The 24,937-nt window shown below is 41.0% G+C and overlaps 1 protein-coding gene across 1 annotated transcript; it reads right to left on the bottom strand.

The window, feature by feature from the left end:
- Nucleotides 1–1,256: 1,256 nt before the first annotated feature.
- On the bottom strand, nucleotides 1,257–22,786 carry TNNT3 (troponin T3, fast skeletal type). Its single transcript, XM_071559314.1, has 12 exons — nucleotides 22,753–22,786; nucleotides 15,180–15,191; nucleotides 14,768–14,788; nucleotides 10,620–10,638; nucleotides 9,778–9,823; nucleotides 8,892–9,008; nucleotides 8,487–8,564; nucleotides 8,119–8,232; nucleotides 7,806–7,915; nucleotides 6,860–6,950; nucleotides 6,139–6,179; nucleotides 1,257–1,404 (listed from the first exon to the last, which is right to left on the bottom strand). The coding sequence occupies exons 1-12, from the start codon at nucleotides 22,784–22,786 to the stop codon at nucleotides 1,356–1,358; spliced, it is 732 nt and encodes a 243-aa protein (XP_071415415.1). The 3' UTR covers nucleotides 1,257–1,355.
- Between the last annotated feature and the right edge of the window lie 2,151 nt (nucleotides 22,787–24,937).

Genomic DNA, 24,937 nt, shown 5'->3' with positions numbered 1-24,937 from the left:
GAAAAGGCTCCATCCAGGAAGCCCTTATTGTGGCCTTTCAGTATGTAAGGGGGGCTTATAATACCAAGGTCTGTCATGAAAAAACAAGAGGTGACTGTTTTAAATGGAAAGAGGGCAGATTTAGATTAGGTATTAGGAAGAAATTCTTTACTGTGAGGGTGGTGAGGCACTGGAACAGGTTGTCCAGAGAAGTTGTGGCTGCCCCATCTCTGGAAGTGTTCAAGGCCAGGCTGGATGGGGCTCTGAGCAAATTGGTCTAGTGAAAGATGTCCTTGTCCATGGCAGGGGAGTTGGGACTAGATGATCTCTAAGATCTCTTCCCACCTAAATCACTTATGAATCCATGATGCCGCAGCATGTGCCAACAGAGAGCCAGAATGTACACGTGGGCACCAGAAACAGACAGAAGTTTGAAAACATGGAGGAGAACCACCATCCCTGCTGGACTTCCATCCAAAAGGCCATTTCAAGGGTTGGCAAAGGCTACAGAATAGCTCACATCTCAAATTTGGTAACAGTCGTTTGTGTTTTGAAATCTAGATTGAATTAACTGTGTAATTCACACTTCAGTATTGGGCTTTAATATTGTATGCAGGTTAACAGCCTAAATAAATATTTTAATCTAATATTTGAATGCATCACCAGCTATATTGCACTGTGATTTATCTGCATTTATGAAAAGATGTGTACTTGAACTACCACTTCTAGCCATTTTTTCCTTTATTTTCAAGTCTCTGATTCACTTACTCAAACTTCTAAATCTATTTCAACAACATTTGGCACCCAAATTATGATCTCCCCAAGAACAGTCAGCTTTTGGTATCTGCCTGCATGATGGCTGTGGAACAGGTCCCCAGGCCTGGCTCTTTGTTGAAGATACTTAGCCTTATTTCCAGTTGTAGAGCCAGATCAAATGATATTAAATGAGGATTTGGACCAACTCCCAAATTCTTGCAGAATGGGATGGCAGCAGATAAAATGTGAAACACCATTGCAGAGGGCTATCATTGGAGTAGGTACTGGTTGTGCTTTATTTACAAAATCCAGAGATTTGTACACAGCAACCTACAGGAGAGCATAGGACTGGTATCAGGAGGATAAGGAACATGCTCAGGAGGAATTGAAGATGCCAGCAAGGAGTCATCTCAGTTCCACAGGGAACCTGCTTCCCTTTGACTGAGGAAGCCACTAGACCCCTACAGGAAGAAAAAGAAGAAAAGCAGCAGCAATAGCCAATCCAGGCTGATGCAATTTTTGTTATCATTGAGGCGTGAGAACAAAAGTGATTGGTGAAAGAAGAAGGAGGAGACCAGCAGGGTTTCAGCACACCACTCAAGGCCGTCCTGCCTGGTTCTTTACTTCCAGCGCCCGCCAACCTTGCCCTTGGCTCCTGCCTTCTTGCTACTACAATACAAAAGGAAAGAAAAACATGTCAGCATGATGGAAGTGATGGGGCTCTGTGGCCACTCTGCATTTCTGACTCTTAGATTAAGTTTGATCTACTTTCACTTCTAATATGTTGATCACACCTGTCATAGACCACATCTTAAGAAAAATATTGTAAATACTGTGGAAAGAGATTCCTTCTGGGTCTCTAAGTGAAAAGCCAGGATGTGAATGCCTGGAAGAGGTGGACCCTTCCAGATTCCTGCATTATCAGGGCAGAAATCCAGGTGGTCTCCAAACTAAATGATGCAAACTGCTATGATCTGGATTTTAGGATTTAGAGCTCTTTCAGGAGTATTTTCCTCAGTATCAAAGAGCTCTGATTGAATTCCTCAGATGCTCTAATCATCTAATAGTAGAGCCAAAAGCTGAACATTAGTTTAAATACAACTAAGAACTTCTTTGTTCTAGCAAAGGCAGAGTGGCTTTTTACTTATGACAGCAAGACCCTCCAAAACAATCCAAACAACTTTTTAGGTCTCCTCTCATATCAGTATCCCTGTCTTGCTCATGGTGTGTCAGAGCAGTCAGGCCACACTCCCCACTCAAAGCACCTGAGGGCAAACTCTCTCCAAGAGTATCTTCTCGCACACAGAAGGGCAATCCTACATGCAAGCCACTTACCTTCTGACTGAGAAGCAGACACGCCTGGAATCAGAATGGGGCTAGGTGTGGAGTTAGTTGAGTTAGCTTCTGCACTAGTTCCCATCAGCAGCACCATGGCTTAAAGGGCTTGGCACTCTCCATCTCACACACACAGTGATGAGGCTGTTTCTTGAATCAAAGCACATGCAAACTGGAGGGAACTCTTTGACATGGAAGAACATGGGGTTGGGGTCCAAGCACAAAGTGGTGGGACCTTGCTATCAACACAGAGGTCTTCTTCAGAACCACTGGTTCTTCCAGGAGCAGAAAAACATAGGGACAACACATCTAGGGAGATTTTTGTTGTGCTGCCCCATGGCTTGGTTCAAGAGTACCAGCCATATTTATGGAAGGATTAGCACAGTGACAGAGACATACACATAATGTATACTTTACCTTTTGACCAAGATAGGCTTGGTCTATTTGAAAAAAATTGTCTTTTATGTGAGAGAGAGCATACTTCTTCTGCTTATCTTAAATTAATCTCTATGTCCCTTTTGCTGGCCTTTCTGAAGGTTGAAAACCCAGTATAGTAACTGCATAGCTCCTCCAATCAAGGCAGATGTTTGTGATGTTTAATGTTATTTCTAACCTTTAAAGTGTGCTTAAGGAGCCTTAATAAGTCTGAGGCAAAATACTCACTTTATGCTTGTATAACACATTAGCAGGCAATGCTTTGGAATGATTGTGTCTAGTGTGGATAGAAATTTAAGCACACAGCAATCTCATGAGCTGTGGACTTCTCAGTGCAATCTTTTCAAATGATGTCCTGAGAGAGTATCATGTCTCTTGGGAGAGCAAGCATGCAGTAGCCTGTTGTGGGTGGTGTGGCAGTGCCCCTCAAGAGCAGCAACATCCAGCCAACCTATGGCATCCTTCTGCAGCTGCACATTCTGTTGAGGTTTATCAGCCTACAGCTCTGTATAGAAAGTATCACGAGAAGGTCAAGCACTACATTTGGCATCCAGCCCCCAGACAATCAAGACCCCAGCGTTACATTCATTTAATAAAGCAGGGTGTCTTGGGGAAGTGGGAAGGCAGTGTCTGGTCACTCCTGTCATCCAAAGATGTCATCAAAGACCACTGCTTCATTCCTGGCATGGCTTTGCTAAGACAGAGAGGCACAATGAAGACCAAATCCCACCACTGGATAGCTCTCCTCTTTTGCTTCACTGCAGTTACTTCTCTGTGGCTGTCAGTTTGCTACATCCTAGCCCCCAGGCTTTGTCTACTCCTGGTCTCTCATACGTTCATTAAAAATACCACAAATAGTTAAAGATATGACTCAAAAAAACCTAATGAAATAGTCTTGCGGTGAAGGAAAATGGGAGAGAGATGATGAGTGAAAAGAACTCACAAAAGTAATCCCATGATGTTAGTCTTGTTACACACCATTCTTTGTAATCTTAGCAACCACTTATTTACCCCTTGTAAACAAGGGTTGTATTCGCTTCTCAGGTATTCAAAACACCTCAGTCAGGTGTTTGAAAAACCCAACAATAAGCAGATGAAAATTTTCAAGTTATGGTGTGAAGAAACAGGGGGGTTTTTCTTGTTAGGTGTTACATTCACTTCAGTTTCCCCTTCATTTTCTCAATGTGAGACAGGATGGGAGTTGTCCTTCCATCTTTAGCCTCATTTCATTGCAGTAAGAAAATGTTGGTGTTGAGGCTGAAGTGACTAATTTGAACACTGAGAAGATATCCCCAAGCCAGGAGCTAGGAAGGGGATATAAGTACTTACTGCTTCTGGGCCTGATCAATCCGGTTCCTGAGGGTGACAATCTGTAAACAACATATATGACCAGGGTTTTTAGAGATAAAGAAACCTTGTTCCCTCAAGGAGAGGGGAGTTTTACCTGCTGAAGCACTGGAAACAGGTCCTTATATTAGGAATTAATACTTCCTTTGAAATAAAAGCTCACTCATGTTTGAAGGAGAGAAATGTTGCTTCTTGACAATAAATCTGCAAGGCAGCTTCACATGTCAAGGGAAAGGAGCTATAATTTTATAACCCTTACTAGAAGAGTTTTACATAGTCAAATTAATCCCCTATGAGCTCACATGTCAAACTGCAGGCAAGTGAACCAGAGTGTCACCCTGTTCAGCTAGAAACGGATGCCTCCATCACCTGCATGTGTCAACCTCACCTCCTCACTCTTACCTTTCTCCTACACATTAGGAAGTGTGTAAGCTCAAAAAGCTTCCGTGGTCTTTGGATGGGGACCTTAAGAATGGGAGGTGCTTGCACAATCTGCTGGAGTACTTCTGCTGGGCTGGCAGAGCAGGAGGTGAGCACCGTGCAGCAGTCACCACCTTCCCAGCCACCCATCTAATAAGAGAAGCTGACTTTTAAGGGGCTGAAGAAGAAAATATTCAAAGGGAGCCTTAGCAACAACAGAGGAGAAGGTTCAAGTGGGAGCTCTGAAGACCGTCCCAATCTCCGTTGACAACTGCAAGCCTTTAGAGTGTCTCTCCTACAAGATGAAGCATCTCTTTGGCCATGAGTAAACTGCATATTTCAACTTGATGCATGGGAAATGAAATACCTACCTTTCATAGGATGAGCACCTTATGGCCTGACTTAGCATCTCAGTCCTAGTCTGTAGGCCTGGACTTGCTACTGAAAGCCTGGAACTCGTCCAGCTCAGGTACCAGTAAGGCCATAAGAATGCTAGGGTTTGATAGAGAGCCTTCTTTTGCCCCTTCACCCTCTCATTTGTAACACCTGGTTTTCCAGGAGAGGAAAAATTCCCTTGCCAAGATGTATTCTTTACTTCTGCTTTTGGTGGAATTTCAAGTTCTGCACTGACTCTGCAGGTCCAAGAACTGGTGAGCCAAAATTTTAATATTTAAAGTGGCCCTTGACATTCCTCACATGCAAAACAAGAAAAAGAAAAGTAATACATTCAGGTTGTCCCAACAACTGGTATTTCCTGGTTCATGTCTTTCCATGGCAAACAGAAACAAAATAAGAGACTGAAACATTACTGGGAACAGGACAATACAAGGAAGGAAAGATCAACAGATCACCTGCTTTTGTACTTACTCATGGAAGCTTTAATATCTGCCTCAGCAGTTTAAATTGTTTTCTGCAGCCAAGTATTTTTCCCAAGTGTGGAGGTCTTCAGTTTGACCCAAAGACTCAAGACTTACCTTCAGTGATAACCTTGTGATTGTGACTATAACACTCACTCTCCAATGAAGCACCAAAGAGCAACAGACTAGAGTTAAAGAATGGCTCCATTGCTGGGTGTCCCAGTTCCTTCCTTTGTCTCTCCCTTGCATCCTTGCTTATCTCCTTAATTCTCTTTGCTATTTTAACTTACCTTTCTCCTCAATTTTTTCCTGGTATCATCTTCCCTTTGTTCTTTCACTTTTATTCTCCCATCTTAGTTGTGCATTTTCCTTCTGCTTTGCTCATTCTTTGTACTTTTGTACTTGCTTTTCATCAGCAGACACCCATCTCTTTGTTTATGCAGAGGTTTCATTACCATATCATGTACCCACCTCTGGCAATGCCTTATTTCTTGTTTTTCCACACCCACTTGACCTGTTATGCTTGAGATATCTCTCTCCAATATTTTGGAACTGGATAACCATGTGCCACAAGATGGAGAAGCTTTCTAGAGCCCTCACTTTTCTTTTTTTGTGAAGTCCAAGCTATTACACATGTATCCCTCAGCTTTTTTGCATGTATCGCATGTGCGTCAGGGTGACATCCCCATGCACAAAATACCAGAGATTTGGACAGGAAATTATTTTAGAGTTGCTCTGACTGGGTTTCATGCTCAGTTCTTTAGCCATATCCCTGTTGGACTCTCAACTCTTTTCTTAATTTACCACTTTATATCGTGTCAAAAACTGGAAAGGGAGAGAAAAAGGAAGTGAATGGAGGGACACAAGATCCAGTTTTGTCTTTTCTCTCTGCACTTGGAGCCAGGTGCCGGTTTCTGTCTGGCACCTGGCCTCTGACCATGCGGCAGGCTCATGCATTTGGTAGCCTTTGCTGCTGCTGCTGTAACACAGGCAAGTTCATTGTACTTACAACTTGGAAAGCTCCTGCAGCCTGCAACGCATTGTTAAAATCTAAGAGAGATTAAGATAGTTACATTGGTGTTGCTCACTTCCTATCAGCATGTGTCTGTGCAATTGGGAATTAAAAGGAGAGTGAGACAGAGATCCAGTAGGATTTCTCAGCCACTGAAACCTGACATGGGTGAGTGCAGCCCTACCGAGTGACTGTGAAGGAAACATGTCCACTTTCTGTTACCATATGACATTTTAGTCAGATACCCCTGTCTGGAGACAGTTTTCAGTGACTCCAGAATGCTCAGTCCATGGGTATTCTGTCTGGGATGCAATAAAACTTACAACGTTCAACTTTGAAATCAAAGATGTAAAAATATTACTGAGAAATGGAGACGAATGAATTGAGAGTTACTACATTTTTAGGCCGCAGTTACCTATAGATAAAAAAGAATTAACAAAATGTGTTTCAGCAGAAGGCAGGAAGTCTATTTTTCATTGGGATCACCTTTCCATGGGGCACTGAAAACCTTGAGAGCGATCTATTCTATTTCAGCCTAAAATGTGAAATCCAGTTCAAGAATGTATAATGAGGGGAATGCAGTTCCAAGTGTCTTGCTGCTTAAATATTGCAAAAGGGCATCGGAGACCCAAATGATGTCACAACATGGCTTTTGCCAGAGAAATCATAGAGATTTTTACGATTTGGACCCAGTGCTATTAGCAAAATGGCCTCTCACCTCGTATTTTTTCCTCTTGATCTGCTCTGTAAAGTCATACTTTTCAGTCTCCAGCTGGTATAACCAGTCCCACAGTTCCTTAGCCTTGTCCCTGTGTGTTTATGGGTAAAAGAAGATGAAAGAAACACAACATCAGATATTTTCTATTGTTTTCACATCATTAGTAATGAGGGGTTTTACATTTTATTTCATGAAGTTCACACATCTTCCTGTAAATCCTTTCTGTTCTCTGAAAGCTACTCACCATTTTCGAGGTCACACTCTTCTCACTTTCTCACCTGCAAAGCTTTTAGACTTGTAGTCTTGCACAGGTTACACATTAACATAATTCCCCTAATTTTTACCCTAACTCTTACTGAAAGCTAAGACTCCAGCAGCATCAGAAGAGAAGTAAGGAGGATGCTGAGGGTCACCCAGATAAGCTGCCATTGTGAAATCTTACCTGTGTCAGGGTTGAGGTTAGCCAACAACAACTTTCAGTCATATGTAAACTCCTATGTGTGCAGTCCAGACTATCATCTGATGACTGCTCTGCACCAGAGCACTCAGCTTCCAAACCTCCAGCCTTCGTGGAGATCTATATTCATACCTTATCAGCTCTAACTTATCCCTAGGAACGCTTCAGATACCAGTGTGTAGGCTTCTTCATCTAATCTCAGAGCTAGTCCTGTAAATGACTAATCCTAACTGGCAGAAGAGGATAACAGAGCAATGCCAGGAACATGGCTAGATGGCTACCAATCCATGTCAACACTTCATTACATCCCCATTTCCCCTCCATTCTCCAGGTCAAAGAAAGGCACAACTTAACCATTTCCAGTGATGAATTTCAAGGAAGACCCCCTCCTCTACCTCATTTTGTCACTGGAGAGAAGACTCCAGGACACTAAAACCAAAGTTGCATGGATTACATTCACATTAGAATTAATTAGGAGAAGCACGTTACCTCAGCTTGTCTTCATTAAGGTGGTCAATGTTCAAGGGCTTGCGCCTCTCTGCCAGGACCTTCTTCTTTGTCTCTCTAGCTGTTTGCTTCTTTCCTCTCTTCTGATCAGCCTATTTTCAAATTATTAATTAACATCAGACTGCAGAAATTAAGCCTGAATGAAACCATTTCAGTAACAGAACATTTAAGCCAAGCTGCTGGGAATCTAGAAGAAGAAAAGTTGGGCTGTTTTCTCAACTTCTAATAAAGCCTGTTTCCAGTCAACTCCATGGTTTAATGTTTCATGTTTCTTTCATTGATCCGTTATTTTTACCTTAGCCAGATAACTGCTGTAATTTGCACCCATGGAGGACAGAGCTTTCTTCTTCTTCAGATCATCCTCAGCTTTTCTCTTGGCATCTTCTTCCTCTCTCCGTGCCTTTTCCTCCTGTGGAGTGAAACACACAGAGCAGGTTACTCTAGGGGATACTCCCAGTTTCTCCAGAAACCAGTGTCACTGCAGGGAATGTGATCAGAGAAGCATATTGATGAGAATTGGCAATTTCTGTTTTCTGCCCTTGTTTTAAGAGGGTGGTAATTTCATCTTTGGACTGATACAGGCAGAACCTGCAGCTTTCTCTCTCTGTAGAGATGTTCTCCAATCTGATGTTGGGACAAGCAGAGAGAAGTAAAGACACGTACCGCAAGCCTTGCCTGGCGCTCCTTCTCCTTCTCAGCCCGAATTCTCTGTTGCTCTGCTCTTTCAGCTCTGCGCTTCTCCTGCAAGAAGCAGTGGCAGAGGCATTGGATCATCACTGTGGCTTTACCTGCCTCTACTATTACACACCACTGCCAGGAGCCTAGTTTCATAAAGAGTGAGCCACCTTCTCCCTTGCTAGAACATGCAAAAGCGTCTCATGTACAGATATGGAAAAAGAGGTTGAGAGAGGGGATATATGTGGGGAAAAGCCATTTGATGGTGACTTAAGCAGTCACTTCTGTATGTGGCAGTACAGCTTTCTGTCAAAGTCTATCTAATGGATTCAACTTCTCATCTACAGATGATCTCTCCATCTAGTACAGGGAAACAGCAGTACAAGGACTCACAATCCTCTCCTTGAGAGCAACCAGCTCTTCCTCTTCCTTTCGCCTGGCTTCAAAGTGGCTGTCAATCAAGGCCTGCAGTTCAATCAGATCTTTGTTCTGCCTTTTCTTTTGGATGTCCTAGAAGAGCAGAAAAATGCATTAAATCCATTTCGCTCAAGGAATATGCCCTAGACATTCCCAACACCCTTCATACACAGGGAAACAAAACCAGGAAATGTCTGTACATATCCATGGAAATCTATGGGATTAGCTTAAAGGCTGTTAGTGCAATCAGTGACTCATTCAGGTGACAGTCAGGATCCCAGAATCCAAATCTCCCCTACACAGTATTTTATCCCTGCTTTGCTTACATACCTATCTTTGCATATAGTTAGCTTCCTCCTCTTTGCTTTGGGATATGGATCTTACCTAAAAAATATTCCCGCATTTTGGGCAAAGCAAATATTTCAGTGGAGGTTTTCAACACCAGAATTTCTTCATTTCTCTATCAGCTTTCTAGGAAGGTATTTGGATCTCTATTTATTACTGTAATTTTAGCTATTTGTCAGAAACAGCTGAAGGCCTGCAACTTTCAAACCATTTACAAGAATGGGACAGGGGATCTGAGATCTCCTATTTCTCCTTCTTATATTGTCTTCAACTGTTCAAGGAGAAAAAAAAGAAATACATGATTTTTGCTGTGTCACATAATCACTGAATGCATCCAGACAGTTTCAGGGAACAGAGAGCAGCCTTTCACTGAAAACTAGTGGCAAAGCAACCAACAATACTTTGGTCCTTGACTCTATCTTCAGTAGTATCCAGTACAGGAGAAGTTATGCGGGTTTGCGTACATGTGTATGGATCAGGTACAGGCAAATAGACAGCCAGTCTCAGGAATACTTACATCAAAATCTACTTTCTCACCCTCTGGTATTTTAGGAGCAGTTAGTCTGTAGAGAGTCAAACACACACACACAAAAAAATTTCATCTTAAATAACAAGCAGCTTTTTAAGTAGCACATCCTGACCTCACCTGACCTGCCCTCAGAAATGACACTGATAAGGAGAAGTGTTGGTGGACATACAGAGAGGTGAAACAGCAAGTCAATGGAAAACTACTCCAGAACAGCACTAAGGACCACTGTCCTTCCTGGAAGGCTGTGCAGATCAGGGAGCTACCCCTAAAAACCCTTTACATTTCCAAAGCCTATGGTCATTCCCTACCACATGGAAAGATGTTGGTCTGTGGGGCTGTCTGCACAGTGCTGCACACTCCATTCTGGGCAGCTGGCAGAGTGGGAAGGGAAGGTGCTGGAGCTCAGAGCCAGGTGGTCCCTAGGAAGCCTTAGTTAAGCTCAGCTCAGCTGAGCCCAACATTTGACACCCTTCCAACTGTCAGCAATCCTGGATGGACAGGTAGTTTCCTAGCCGTGGTCTCTCACAGAGGATTTGCTGTTGAGCTGTCTTTATTTTGGGGTACTGTGAGACCACTGAGTCTCAGACAGTTGTCAAGTTGTCTAACTCTACAAGGCACTGGTCTTAAAGCCCAGGCCAGTAAGTGCTGCCAAGACATCCTCTAAAAGAAGCAGACATCCTGGAAAGGCATGCAGGAACAGATGGATGTTGCACAAGGGAGAGTTGGATAAAGGCTTCTAGTGGCCATTTGCCTAAGAGGCAATCAAAGAGCTTCTGCTAGACCAGAAAAGTGATCCCAGGGTTCTGAAACTCCCCACCCCTCATACTTACTTTATTCTGGGCTTCTCCTCTGTGTTTGGAAGCATGGAGCAAAACAGGAAGGGAAAAAGAGGGAGAAAGTTAAAACAATAGACATCACGCCAGCTGCTAAAGTAAAAGGAGGGAAGGGAAATTTGATCTTAGGGGAAACATCACAGAGAAACTGGTTAAATCTCAAACATTTCCAAAAGAAATACACACACTCACACACCCCTTTTGCTGGGAGTGAATCTGTTTTTACCTTTGAAACAGAATGTGGCAGAAAAGAATCAAGAGACTATATTAAAGTCCCAAATGTAGCATCTGGAAAGTAATGGTTTCATGGAAATGCAAAATTATTTTTCTCAAACCACCCTGACCAAAGCTCTAAGGAGGATAGCTGGACTGGAGGGTAGAATAAAGTGTTGCCTTTTTCAATTAGCATTTCTTTTGGTAAAGGTAGCCTGAAGTCACAGTCCTATTCTGAATGCCCAGAATGACAACTAGGCTTCACCAGTTTTGTTCAAATCCCTCACAGAGTGGCCAGGAGGGGAAAATCTTTAGGACACACATTTTCTCTAGGTTCACTGGCTTCCAAGACAGGTTAAACCGTATGTCCCAGAGATACCCTGATGCCATGGGGAAGATATTTATTCTTCTGCACCATGTGGTGTTCCTCAAACCCAGCTTGCAAAGGCCATCCTCTCTTAGCAAGCACCCTCTCCTGGTGAGGTACATGCAGAATTCACATAAGCATCAACGGGAATGATCTTTTCATCTCCAGGAGAGGCATAATGGCCTGATAGGCATAGTGGCCTGGTTAGCAGGCTAAACCATTACTGAGATGGTCAGCTTGGGCCCTCTGGCAGTGAGAAGTGTTCCCTTGCAACAAGTGACCTTTCCTTGGCTCTCAGAAATTTGCTGGTCTTATGAGTTACTTGCTTAATATTTGTGCTTGTGATCAACTCTCCTCCCTGCTCTGCTTTTTAAACTTGAGTTATTAACTGTAGTGTAATGCCAGCAAGTTCAGCACTGTTATTCTCACAAACAGAAATAAATTAAACCTATATGGTTTTTCTGGACCATTCTCTCAGAAACCAAGGTTGACTTTCATAACCACACACTATAGTTGAACTTCCAGGGATGTTGATGGATTCTGCAGTACAAGACTTTCCCTGTGCTGCCTCAGTGGGAGGAATTGAGGTAAAAAACTCACAGCCTATTGAATCGGGGGACAGGGGGAGGTGGGGGCAGAACAAAAAAACCAAACAGCCAGATTTGTAAAGTAAAAGTAAAACCAGAAGTGGATGCATGAGCCCTGTTATCAGTATCATAATACAGAAAGATACTATATTTGTTCAAATGCTTGTTTACATTTTGAGACTGATGGAGGATATTTGGAATAGCAAATGGATAGTAGGATAAAATAAAGTGAAACATTGGGGTGTCCTGTGCAGGGCCATAAGATGGACTCGATGATCCTGATGAGTCCCTTTTCAATTCAGCATATTCTATGATTCTATGATTATAGGAGGAAAAAATAGCAAAAATCCTACACTGGAAAATATTTAGTGGAGGAAATCACTTCTAACGTTGTTGGATAATAAAAAAATTGGGAGTGGTGGAAATGGATTATTGAGATAATTAAAAGACATGAGATGTGCATAAAAGAGATCAGAAACCAACTTTTCCTTTCTCTCACCCTTTCCCATATAAATTTCATTAATGACATCTAGAGGGGTGTAGATTTTTCTCATTTACTGTAAGAACTGTGCCTACCAAAACATACCTCAGCTGAGGCCTCTAGATGCCAGAGCAATGCTAATAAAATAAGCAGCATATAATTAGAAAAGTGTTTTAGATGGCTCTACTGTAAAGGCAGTCAGAAATTGCTCCTGAAGAAAAATACCATTAGCATGCTTCTGTATTTCTCCAGTTATACTTTTAATTGTTTTGTTTTTCAAGTAGCCAGTGAGCTTCTTAACACATTAGTTAAATTACCTTTTACCTGGAGAGAGGAAAAGTAATCATGATTAACCAGTCTATCAGAGATGTTATTTACACAGGATTCCCTTCGTTCACCCAGAGAATTTTCATAAACATTCCTGTTTAGCTTAAAGTTGCCAGTTAGTAACACTTCAAAGAGAGAGAGAGAAAAAAGACAGGAAATGACTGGTTTGTTTGTTGACCTTGGTTGCCAGGATCAACACCTGTCTGTCAATAACTGTGAATTTGTTTTCAGCTGCCACCAAATCAGCACTTTAAGCTTCATTAAACCAACAAACAATTGTAAACATAAAAAGAAAAATTAAGGTTAGTTGTTCTTGAAATAAAAGTTCTAGTTAGAATACCTAAAGGTACCTCCAGAAAACCAGAAAGGGGGATATTTTATTACAAAATAAACATAAATAAATCTGTCCTTTGCAGTGCATGACCCAGCATTGGTTCATACTGTATGCACTAAAAACAGCACAGGAATGGGATTTATTTTGAAATGCCCCTTCTTTCAAGAGTCAAGGAACTGGGCCAAAATCTGTTGACAAGCAGGAATTGACATAGCAAATTCCTGTTCCTATGGTGGATTTTGACTGACATTCTAGTCATTCTGACTATGAACCATAGGGCTGAGACAAAATCCCCACACACAAACCTGCCAAAAGAAGGCAAGAGACACTGGAAATCCAAGTTCACCACCCTTGTGATTAGAGAGTCTCTGAGTTTCTGGTTTCCAAAAGGATAGCACAGAAGAGGACAAACCACCATAAACACCACCCTGCTTTCTTCTGCCCAATCTATGAGATATTGTCTGTGAATTCACCTGAACTGCCTTTACTTTGCTCAGAAATCTCTAAACACCCTCCCTTATTTCCACTTCTCAGAAGCAACATATCTAACTCACACTGTGTCCTTGGGGAAAAAAAGAAGATCGATATGCTATTAAAAATAAAAGAAAAGAATGTGAAACAGAAGGAGAGAGAGAGACTCAGGAAGGTCCTCAGGGTATTTCCCTAAATTAGAAAAAAGTCTGAAAAGCAAGCAAGAAAATTAAAAGAAAGGAAGACAAAAAATCCAGCAAAGCAAAACAAAACAAAACAATGAAACCCAGAAAATGCAGAGTGTTTCTGAGTGATGTTGTGCTTTGTCTTTTGAAGCAGCTGGCTGGGTGTTCCAAGGGCTGGGGCAGTCAGAACAGAACCTACTTCAAAGGCCTCTAAAACTCTGTGAGAGTCTTTCTTTACATCTAAACTGGCTAAGGGTGGGGTTAAGTTATCTTGTGCACATACAATGAGACTATCTTAAGTCCATGGCCTGCCTCACCTGCCTGAATAAATTTATCCACAAGTTTGATGTTTAGCACAATTTTAAGTCCATGGCTTGAGCAGAAGTCTACATTTTTGTAGATTCAGACCTGGAACCCATGACCTCCTAAGGCTGAATGAGGAAGACATGTCTATGCAGGGCTCAGCTCCATTTTCAAGTGTGCCACAAAATTGAAGAGATGCTTTCCTGATTTTTCGGGGACAGAGAAGTTGTGCTGATGACAACTATGACACAACAGGTTCCAGCTAAAAGAAAAGTCTAGAGCAAGCTTCTTGAGATTGATTTTCACCATCTACCATCCTGAGGAGGATGTAGAGGTTTCTCAATACACTAGTTACCCACCAAGGGTGATTGGATATGCACAATGAACAATTCTTTGTGGCAGAGATGTGTTGGCCCAGTTCCTGAGTTTAAAATCAACTGAGGAACGAAAACAGACACAGAAAAAAGAATGAGCTGTTAGGAAGATGACTTTGTTGTCCTAAGACAACACTGAGCTACCATCATTGTATTCGCCTTCTTCATCAGCTGTAGGTTGAAGGATAAAAGAAAAAAAGAAGAAGCACAAAGCACAAAGGTCAATCCACAACCAGCACTGTCCTGAGAGCAACTGTCCCCATTCCCTTCCTTCTGTGCTGGGAACCTTGGACCCTCTGGAGATTGAATGAGAAGAAAAAAAACACCTTTTGGTGATCTGATTTGGCAAACATATGGCCCTTTACTCCATGTTCATCCAAATCCATCCAGAGAGAACATTTCCCTCCCATACTTTCTTTGCTCTTGAACAAGGTCAATGTTTTAAACACTGTTTCCCCAGCACTGAAAGAGAAAAAGGTTGAGTCTGTAGATGCATCACATACCTTCCTCAGCAGCTTCCTCTGCTGTTGTCATGGTGCAAGCAGTGATGGAAAGACAGGAAATAGAAAAACAAAAACAAAAACAGAACAGATATTTAAAGCTCTTGGAATCCTGAGAAAGAGACCAGGGAATGCATGAAGGGGAAAAAAATAAAGGAATTAGTGAATTAAGGCAGGGAGAAAGGGTATCTGGAGAGACTGTCAGGAGTTAAAGATGTTGTAAGGTTAAAGCAGTAGTAAGCGTGGAGGTTAAAGGAGAAGAGGGCTGCAAATGATCATTGTGGTTAATACGTGTTTCTCTTGTTTTGTTCTCTTCTACCAGCCCAGGACTCCTGTTCTTTCTCTCTCATACACACACACATACAAACTTTTGTGTTGCAGCTAAGTGGAGTAAACCAGAAGTCATGTCACATACCTGGCTCATGAACTTCAGGTGTGAAGTGTCATGGAACAAGTTGCAATGGAAAGCAAGAGAATGAGAACGAGAAACCTGTTATTTCACACAGCAAAAGAGCTTTTGAGACAAAGGGGAGGAGGGGCAGAGAGGAAAAGGGGAGGCAAGAACAAAGTTAAGAAGTAAACCTGAAGTAAAACAATTACATTTGAAATAACATATAAACAGAAGACACAGGACAGAGGAAAGGTGAAAGAGGCAGATTTATGATAATAGTGCAGTGCTTAAAAAACACTTCTAAGCATCATATGACATAAAGCACAACCTGACAGCACAGTGTACCATGGTTTACCTGGGTTTGAAATATGCACATGAACATAGCATTCTCAAAGCACTATTGGATTCACCTTCTACTACAGCAATATTTCAGCCATTTGAAATAAACACAGTGTGGTTCAGAAACCTGCTGAAATACCTGCCATAACTCATCATCAACGTTCAGATAACTTCCAAAGAAGCTCAGTTCCCTTCTAGATCTATGGCTCAGGCCATTTTCTTCCTTGAGGACAACCTTGATGTCTATATAAATGTTCTTCACATCCATTTGCAATGTAGAATTACAAACGGATTTCTTCATAGGAAGAAAAGTTTCATTAAAGTCTGTGCAGGCCTACATGTCATTCTTTTGTTTTTTGGCAAAACAGGAATAGACCAATAATGTGAATTTGCAGAGCAGATTTTGCATTTCAGCCATACACTCACACCACTGATTATTTTGCAAAGCAGGCACAAAAATAATGCAAAATCTCACAGCGTTTATATTCCCTGTGTACAGTCAATGGGCCAAAGTCTGCCCTGAGATTTGAAATAAATCCTTCCTTATAGGAAGAAACATTCATTCTCCTATCACAGTGCAGAATATAAACCATTCCACACGGAAAAGTTTTGCCGAGCTACTCTTTCACAAGAGTACATGTGTTCACCTAGTTTCTAGCAAAATTTTCATGCAACAGGTAAGTTTTCTCCTTCTTACTGCTGATTACACTTTACTGACAAAACATATTAAACTTAAATAAAACCACCCCAAAGGCATGCAAGTTACAATCCATCATTAGCTGATAGGTTGTTATGCCCTGTCACCTTGTATTCACTTTCCACACACACCATCCCAGCAAACAGATACCAGGGAGTTTAGAAGTTAAATCACATACCTGGAGGGGGGGCTTCATTTAGTAGGAAGTGTCAGGGGAAAAACACAGGAAAGGAAGATAAAATAATTAGAAATAAGTTATTCAGGAGGGGATCACCTCAAACTTTGGTAAGATCAGGTTGAAGAAGTATCATTTGCAGACCAGGTTATAGGGATAGACTGTTAATAAGAGTGGAAAGCAAGAGTAATTACAGTGGGGTGTGAAGTAATAGGGAGAAGATGCCATAGAAATGAAAGATAAAAGGAATGCAAATGTTGATGAATTGCAGTAGTTTAAATCATGCAAATATATAAACCATAGGCAAGTGTAGTAACACTGGTGATCCTTAGAGTTGAAGGAAATCATACCCAAGAAGCGAACTTTACAAGCATGAAATGTTATCTAGATTTCAGCCATGTACATCTCCTTTTAACTATCAGAGCTAGCGTGAGGATGTGAGAGTTACTGCAAGGAAGCCCTGCTGCTTTTGATGTATCTCTATGCCTCCATCTGAAGCTCCACCATCTAAGAATCTCTGCTGGCAGATTTGGGGCTTAGCTCTGCAGAAATACTCGTGTCCACACAGAGTTGATCTCTGTTGCAAAGGACTAGAAACTGCTTGAGCCCATGTGCCAGGATTCTGCTGCAATCCACTCCTTGCAAATGGAAGCAGCTTGTGTTTCTGCAGCTCAGGTACCTGCTTTCTGTCCCTGCTGTGGTGTACTCACAGCCCTAAGAGTTTTCAGTTACAAACAATATTTATACTTTCTTATATGGAAATACATTTTAGGCTATCTTAAGAGTGGATTGATTCTTCATGATTTTGGTTTTCTTCAACATCTTCAAATTCCTATGTACAGGAATGCTTCAGATTAATATATAGGAATTTAGATGTCACACACATGCGCTATGTTACGTGGAAAGAGCAAACAAGGAAAAATAAAAGAATTAGAGCTAGAATCCCACAAAAGCAACAACTCTGAACTTCTGCAGGCCAAAGCTGTGACTTAGAAGATGTGGTAGACAAAGACAGCATAAATAACAGAGAAACAATAATCATGTAGTAATATGAAAAGCTGGGACTGTTTCCTGTTAAGCTTGTTAAATTTACATTGTCTTTATAAACTTTTGGGGTTGTTGTGCTTTATGTTACAGAGGGAAAGGAAAACATAGGTATGCTGTAGGTATAGCTTTATTGTTTATCAGATTATGTTAGTACCTTATGTTTTTCACAAATTACAAGCTCATACAACTGTCAAAGCTAGAGACCAACACTTAGTGAGTAGCAATTCGATCACTATCATGGAAAATAGGTACAGAGGCAGGCCAAGCAGCTGCGATGGAAGCAACCACCTTTAACTTATGCAAATCAGCCAGAAAAACCTTAGGTGCACCTTAACAGACAAGAATGAATATGGTTAAAAGGAAAAGAGAGGGATGTGAAACAAGCAGAGATGAGAACAGGACAAATATGAGAAGCAGTGCATAGATGAATGTTGAAGTATTAAGTCATGTAAAAATCAATCAGATAGCTTTCACCTCACTCCAACCTTGGCAAAAGCATTGATCTGGTTTGACCTAAGAGACTGGTCTCCGTCTGTGGACAGCAGAGTGAAATAGCCGGGGTGTATGGCTGCTGAGATGTGACTGCTTTAATAAAGCTACTCCAAATGGCACAGAATAATTTTCATGGACAGCTTAGAGGATGCTGCAAGTTCAGTTTCTGTTATTCCAGGTAATAACCATTATAGCCATTCTCATATGCACTGTGAGGATGACTCTGAGTCCAGTCAGTGGCTGTTATCATAGCTTATACATTGAGATGTTTGTCTACAAAAGATGTTATTACATTTTTTCATGCAGCAGTTAGCTTTACCCTCATTATTATGCATCACAGAGTGGAGGAAATCATGACTGGTGGAAGGTGTAAGGAAGCTGCTAGTTTCAGTTTATCATTAATATTTGATTTTTATGTTTAATTCGACCATCTTTGAATTCCTGAGTATAATATTAGAGTTACTGGTATCATTTTCCAACAGAAATCATAGTTCAATTAAATTTCAATGTTTCAGACTCATGTAGATTTAGATGAGATTTTGGTTTAAAAAGAATTGAAACTGTTTCACAACCATAAAAGGTTGCAGAGATATTAACAACTCTGGAATAAAACTTTTTAATTTTTTGCCTTCTGTCAATCTCTCATTCCAGATTTGTTCTTTCATTACACTATATATACGCCACATTATCCATAAAGACAATGCTTCAGAAGCAACTAAAATAGAATTTTCATTTCAAAATTTGGAAATCTTCCATAGAGGAAAGAGGAAGAAAAAAGTTGGAACAAAATGTTTTAACTAAATAAAAAACATCATTTACAATAGCTGTTAAACAAGGCGCTCCTTTATTTCTTTCTTTCTCTCTCTCTTTTTCTTTTTTTTTTTTTCTTTTTGGTTGTTGGCTTGAAAAGTTTTCATTTTGTCCCAATTCAGCACATGACCCAACTGTAAAATTGTCAAGTGGAATTGAATTTGCAGCACACAATAACCCTTCAGATTGACGCAGAGGAATTCAGAAGTCACATACCTGGTTCATGGACTTCTTTAAAAGGGAGGGAGCAGGGAAGGAGATGCAAAGAAAGATAAGAGAATTAGAGCAAGAAACAGAGGATTATTAAAAAACCTTACACTTTTCTTAGCCAGGGTGGAGGGGTTAATGGGATAAAAACCATTAATAAGATTAAGTAAGAATCAGCACATAGGGATGTCAATTAGAAAATCGTGGAAAGGAAGGAAAGGGTTGTTGGGATATTATAGATGCAGATGACTAACATATTTTGATAATGTTATAAATCAAGTGCCATTGGTAGCCTTTGACTGACAAGACACTATTGTATTTAAAGCAAGTCCATTACCCATAGGTTTGAGTGTGTGAAAGGGGTATAAACAATCTGCTCTTATTCATGTGCACAGAAATCCCAGCCACCGCAGAAATCAATGGGCTTCTAGGAGCTGGCATTGATTTCCTTAGTGACCAGGATTTCACCACTGGTGTGTAGGCCTGCACACCAATGTGGGAGGTAAGTATGAGCATATTACTGCTCTCCAACCTGCAGGATAAAGCATCTGATGAAAGCCTAGCTGGGCAAGCAGAGAGGGGCAGGCAAAAGGGCAATTGAAAGGTAAATGGGTTTGGCCTGCCAGGTTGATGCTTTAGTAAGCATGACTTTATATTTTGCTAATCACACAGATCATCTTACCAGAACGGGACTTTAAAATTCAGGTTATAAAATCAAGTAAAAATACAACCCTGCTACCCTCTTTTTTTGCATAATGCACATTTAACCCAGAAACATATCAATAGTTATAGAAAAAGCACACACTACATCTTTTCTTAAATGTGCTGCAACCAAAACGATGCCACTAGGTCCCATTCTTAGCCTAACAGAAAGCTATGTATGACATGGTGTCACTTGCTCATGACTTCAGGTGCAAGTCTCAGCCGATCACCATACACTGCTGCAAAATGGAGTTCTGTCTCTGCACAGTGGCAAGGGGACAGGAGGATGGGACACAGTGTTGCCACAGGACACAGCTGTCCCACCTCTAACCGTGGTGTTAGGAAATGGCTTTGGAAACACTTTCCTCGTACCAACTGGTGTCCATACCAATAGCCTATTTAGAGACATTAGGTGCTAGGGAATACACAAGCAATGCCCAGCGTGTGCTTCAGACATTGTTTCCAAACAGCAGTTAGTAAGTATTACTCATCGTGCTGCTTATGCTACGAGAGCAAAGCAGCAGAGGATATTTTTGCATCTTCTCATCTTCAACCACCTCCAGAATTCCTGCACGAGTTACTGCTCCAGACAGAAACAGAGGAATTCACAAGTCATGGCACATACCTTCCTTATGAGCTTTAGTGTGTAGGAAGAGTCACAGAGCAAAATGCAAAGGCACATGAGAGCATTAGAAACATAAGAACAACTTTTCACTTGTGCAAAATGGAGGGGGAGAGAAAGACTGATAATATGTTGCAAGGAAATAAAATTAATACAGATATGAAAAGTGAGGGCACAAATGGACTGAGATATTAAAAACATAAAGCTGATTTAAGCCATATCAGATGACATTTGTCTTATACACCCATTCCGGCAGTCCTGCACAAAGCCCAGAGCAGCATGCTGTTTCACAACCCTGACACTTGCCCAAAAGGATTTACTTCCTGAGACCAGGAAGTTTTTTGGGGCTGCAAGTACTACCATGAGACAGTGGTCTAGAAATTCCATTATATGAACAAGCAAACCATCTTTAATTATTTGCAAAGATAAAGCATCAAATTTATCACCATTTGCTTTACACCACAGAGTTTAAGGTGACAAAAAAGACACATAGAAAGCCTATTATACATGTGTCAGCCACTCATGAGCACATCTGCATATTGTCTGGAGGCCAGATTCACCCTGAATGGGTCAAAATAAACCTCCCAGGGAGCCCCAACCAATTTCAGAGTGAGGGCCTTTCAACATTCATCCTTTTGAAAGGTTTACATTTCACAGCAGTTTTCAGGCTTTTTTTTGCATGCAACAATTACCACATAGCATTTACAGTCAACATCAAGATAGAACATGAAGAAAGACAGTACAAAAAACAAAGTGGCAGCATATATTAATATGCCTATTTTTAACTACTGTTTCCTTTTACCCTATTATGGCTTACTACTGGTTAAACCAGAGCTTATGGCAATTCAGGAGTCATGTCACATACCTTCCTCATGAGCTTCTTTTGGTGGGAAGAGCCACAGGGCAGGATGGAAAGGAATATTAGGATAAATACAGTGTTACATGAGCTGATATTATATACAGGCTGAAAACTCTGTTCACGGGGAAAAATTTTATCCCAGTAAATGATGTGCTAATGGCCAGGAGGGGAAGGAATTTGAGGAACGTGTGGTTGGGCAACAACTTCACCACATAAAGTGAAGAGACAAAGACATATCAGAGAGGGAAAATCTCACAGTAAGCTCAAAGAACACATGATGAAATTTCTCTCTAGTTCCAGTTTTAGACAAGTGACTCCTGCCATTGCCCAGGTGGGCTTTATGGTGAGCTCTGCACATGGCAGGAGGGGGAGAGGCCAGTTTACCACTGAGCCAATATCTGTCAGCCCCTTGCACTGAGACTATTCCTGTGTGTTAGCCTTCAGCAGAGTCCTTCCCAGAAGTGAGGTGGAAAGCAATGACAACGGAAGCATTAAGGCAAAGTAACTGTATCCTGCTCATCTTATATCACCCTTGAATCCCCACCACCAAGGAGATGGCAAGGAGCAGTTTGGAAGGCAATGGCACGTACCTGCCGGAGCAGCTTCATCAGGTGGGACAGGGCAGGAAGCAAAAGCAATGAGGTGGAAAACAAGAACAGTTAGACTACAGAGTGTGTGAATGCACGTGGGTCTAAAAAACAACACAGTGTATGAAATAGAGAAACAGAGGAGGAGATGAAATGGAGATAGGTAACCACAGCACACACAGATACAAGAAATGTAAAACCTTCTGGATCTGGATGCTGTAAAAACTCTGCAAACTGCTCAGAGTGGGTCTCTCATGGCACTATAAACAGGTTTACCCCTGTTTGAAGCATGCACAAAGCAGGAAGCTTTGTAAATACAGAACTGACAAACCCTTTGGCTCATTGTACCTGGAGCACTACATCCCAGACCTCTCGAGTGCAAGAGGTGGGGTTTTGTTCCAGCCTCTCTTCTGCCCTGTCTGTCCCATCTTGTTAATGCTGTGTGCAATGTGGGGAATCAGCTGCAGTTACTTGCCAGCATCTACATAGATATAATTATGCAGTATTGTTTATATTATATATAGTATTATATATTATAGTTTATAAACTTATAATATATACAATATACTATATATAATATGACATATTATAGAATATGTACTATGTAACATAGGGATACACACATATTTTCCACAGATGGATTTTGACATCAAAATCCATCTGATCATGATCTGCCAAGCTACATGGGAGAAACCAGTTGACACTTGATAGGAACCTTTCTAGACAAACCCATTATTCCATGGCACATGTTACAAACACCCAGGGCTAAAAATCAGCCTTGGACCCTGTTGTGGCTTGGGTGAAGAGGTGGTATCCACATTTCCCCTGCTGCTCCCTCGCTGAAACCAGAGTTGATATCTCTACATAGCTACTCAAGGACGTGAGGTACCCCCAGTGAAACTTGTGCAAGAGACAAGAAAAGCCCTCTGCCTGCAGATAGTTTGTCATAGCATCTTTCTCTTGCCTCTTGCTTTCTTCTACCACCTTGCAAAATCGAGGTGCACATCTGCACCAAACCACACTGCAGGAACGAGCGGGGCTGAGACACTGCTTCACATACCTTCTTCTTGAGCCTCTTCTGTAGGTGGGAACATGGCACAGCAAAGGATATGGGAGGAGAAAATTAAAACAAGAAATATGTTATTGGAACATTCTTGAGGTTTGCCAAGGTCCCAGGCCATTATGGGCAAGAATACACAATGATGGAATTACAGGGTGAGACAAAATTAAAAATAACATTTTTATGGGCACATTATGGGATTATAAATGTTACTGAAATATGGGAATATGACCACAAGTGAAAACCACATAAAAAGGCATCCAATATTTATTCTTTATTAGAGCTGGCTAAAATTTCCTAAAACTGGCTTTTGGTGATTTTTTAATCAAAAATAAAACTGCTGTGTTTCTTTTGCTTTACATATTTTTCTCAAAGGGTCTACAATTTTCACCAATCAAATTTTAAAATTTTAAACAAATTCATTCCTGTATTTTAACAGATTAATGTAAACTTTACAGGGTGTCCCACTCCCTTTAAAAAATTTAAGCTTTTGGAGATAAAGGAGAGGATTTGACACCGTTGTGCCAAAAATAAGTCAAGCAATTCACTAAAAAAGGTAAAACAAAAAATATATTCATATATATCTACATATATGTATGTATATGAAAATATATATGTGTGTAGATCATATATATTTCTATGTATACATATATTTTATTTATTTCATATATATAATGTTTTTGGGGTTTTTTTTAAACAGAAAACAAGGCCAAATTTCCTACCAGCTCAATAAACTACATCAATGTCCATCATTACATTGATGTCTGTGGCTCAAGACCAAGTCCCGGCCACTGGGTGTGAACCATTTGCTCTGAATTTCTTCATACACATTCATCCTCCACACTGAGAGAGAAAGAAAGCAGAAGCCATGTCACATACCTTCTTCCTGAGCTTCAGGTGGCAAGTGTCATGGAACAAGAAACAACAGCAAGCAACAAAATGAAAACAAGAAACTATTAGATACTGGTATTGGGGTGAGCTAAGGCCTGGAGGAAAAATGGTGGTTAGAAAGTGATGGAGAAAAGTTACATGGAAATTAAATGGATGACTTCAGAAGAGAAAACAAAGGTCAAGCAAAAGTAGGGAGCAAGGAGAAGACACTCCTCAGGGGAGACAGTCATGCAGATTAAAAAAAAATTGGAAATCACCTGCCTATTAATTTTGTATCAGTCATTAAATTCTTGATACCAAAAAGTACACAGTTAGGAAAGAAAGGAGAAAAGCAATAAATGCTTGTTTAAGGAAGGCTTGTCTGTAGAAGCAACACCCTTTGCTTGCTCTTTTGGCATTTGACAAGATGAAGGATAGAGCATGAATAATACCTTCACCTTCCTGACTCTGCCACTCTGTGCAGGACTAGAGAGACGTGATGATGACTGAAGGCAGCTCTACAATCTCCATTCGGTGTCTCTATTTTCTTTCTTTCTTCTTTTTTTTCTTTTTTTTTTTTTGAGCCCTCAATCCCATCAGGAGCCATGCCAGGGGTGTTAGAGGATAACATACCTCATGGCAGGAACTACTCTCAACATGGCCACTATTCCCACTACCACTAATGGGAATTTGCCTGTTGCAGAAAATTTGGGAAATGTATGGGAAAAAAAAACAAAAACAAAACCAAACAAACAAAAAACCCAAGACAAAACAACAACAACAAAAAACACAAAAGAAACAACAAAAAAAGTGCAGCTGTGTATAAATCCCCAAGATGGACATTTTTGCAGAGGGGCAGGTCTCTCTCTCTGAGATGGTCTCATACATTTCAGGTGAAAATATGAAAATATTCCACCTCCAGTAAAGGGTTTTGCTCTTGACCCCTTAGAAGATGCTTAAGAAACTAAGGGCAGATCCTGGGATAAAGTCCAAGAGTTTGGCCCTTCTCTCTGTTCCAGACACCTTGGGAAAATAAAAGATGACAACTGGCAGCTACGCTTGCCTGAACTGAAGCCAGTGTGTCAAAAGTGCCCAGCAAAGATAGTGATATATCTCTAAAATCTTCTTCTCCCTGTTACCTACAAAAGGTGAAACAACTTAGGTGAGAAGGGTATTTCATGCTCCATCTTTCCAGATCAGCACTCTGTCTCTCACAGCTTGTCAAATCACATTTTGCCAGCTAAAGGCGTGTTAAAAAACTTCGTCTTTGCCAGCTGGTTCTCTGCCTTGCCTTTTCTATCCTTAGCAGTGCCCT

The sequence above is a fragment of the Pithys albifrons genome, chromosome 6 (assembly GCF_047495875.1).
Source record: "Pithys albifrons albifrons isolate INPA30051 chromosome 6, PitAlb_v1, whole genome shotgun sequence".
NCBI lineage: Eukaryota > Metazoa > Chordata > Aves > Passeriformes > Thamnophilidae > Pithys > Pithys albifrons.
This window is presented reverse-complemented; position numbering and strand designations above follow the sequence as displayed.

Excerpts from the sequence above, each read along its gene's own strand:
- TNNT3 (XM_071559314.1), bottom strand. The coding sequence starts at position 22,786 with ATGTTCCCACCTACAGAAGAGGCTCAAGAAGAAG. Across the intron at positions 8,565-8,891 it reads TTGCTCTCAAGGAGAGGATT|GAGAAGCGCAGAGCTGAAAG; the intron begins GTGAGTCCTTGT and ends TGCTTCTTGCAG. Across the intron at positions 7,916-8,118 it reads ACAGCAGTTATCTGGCTAAG|GCTGATCAGAAGAGAGGAAA; the intron begins GTAAAAATAACG and ends ATTTGAAAATAG.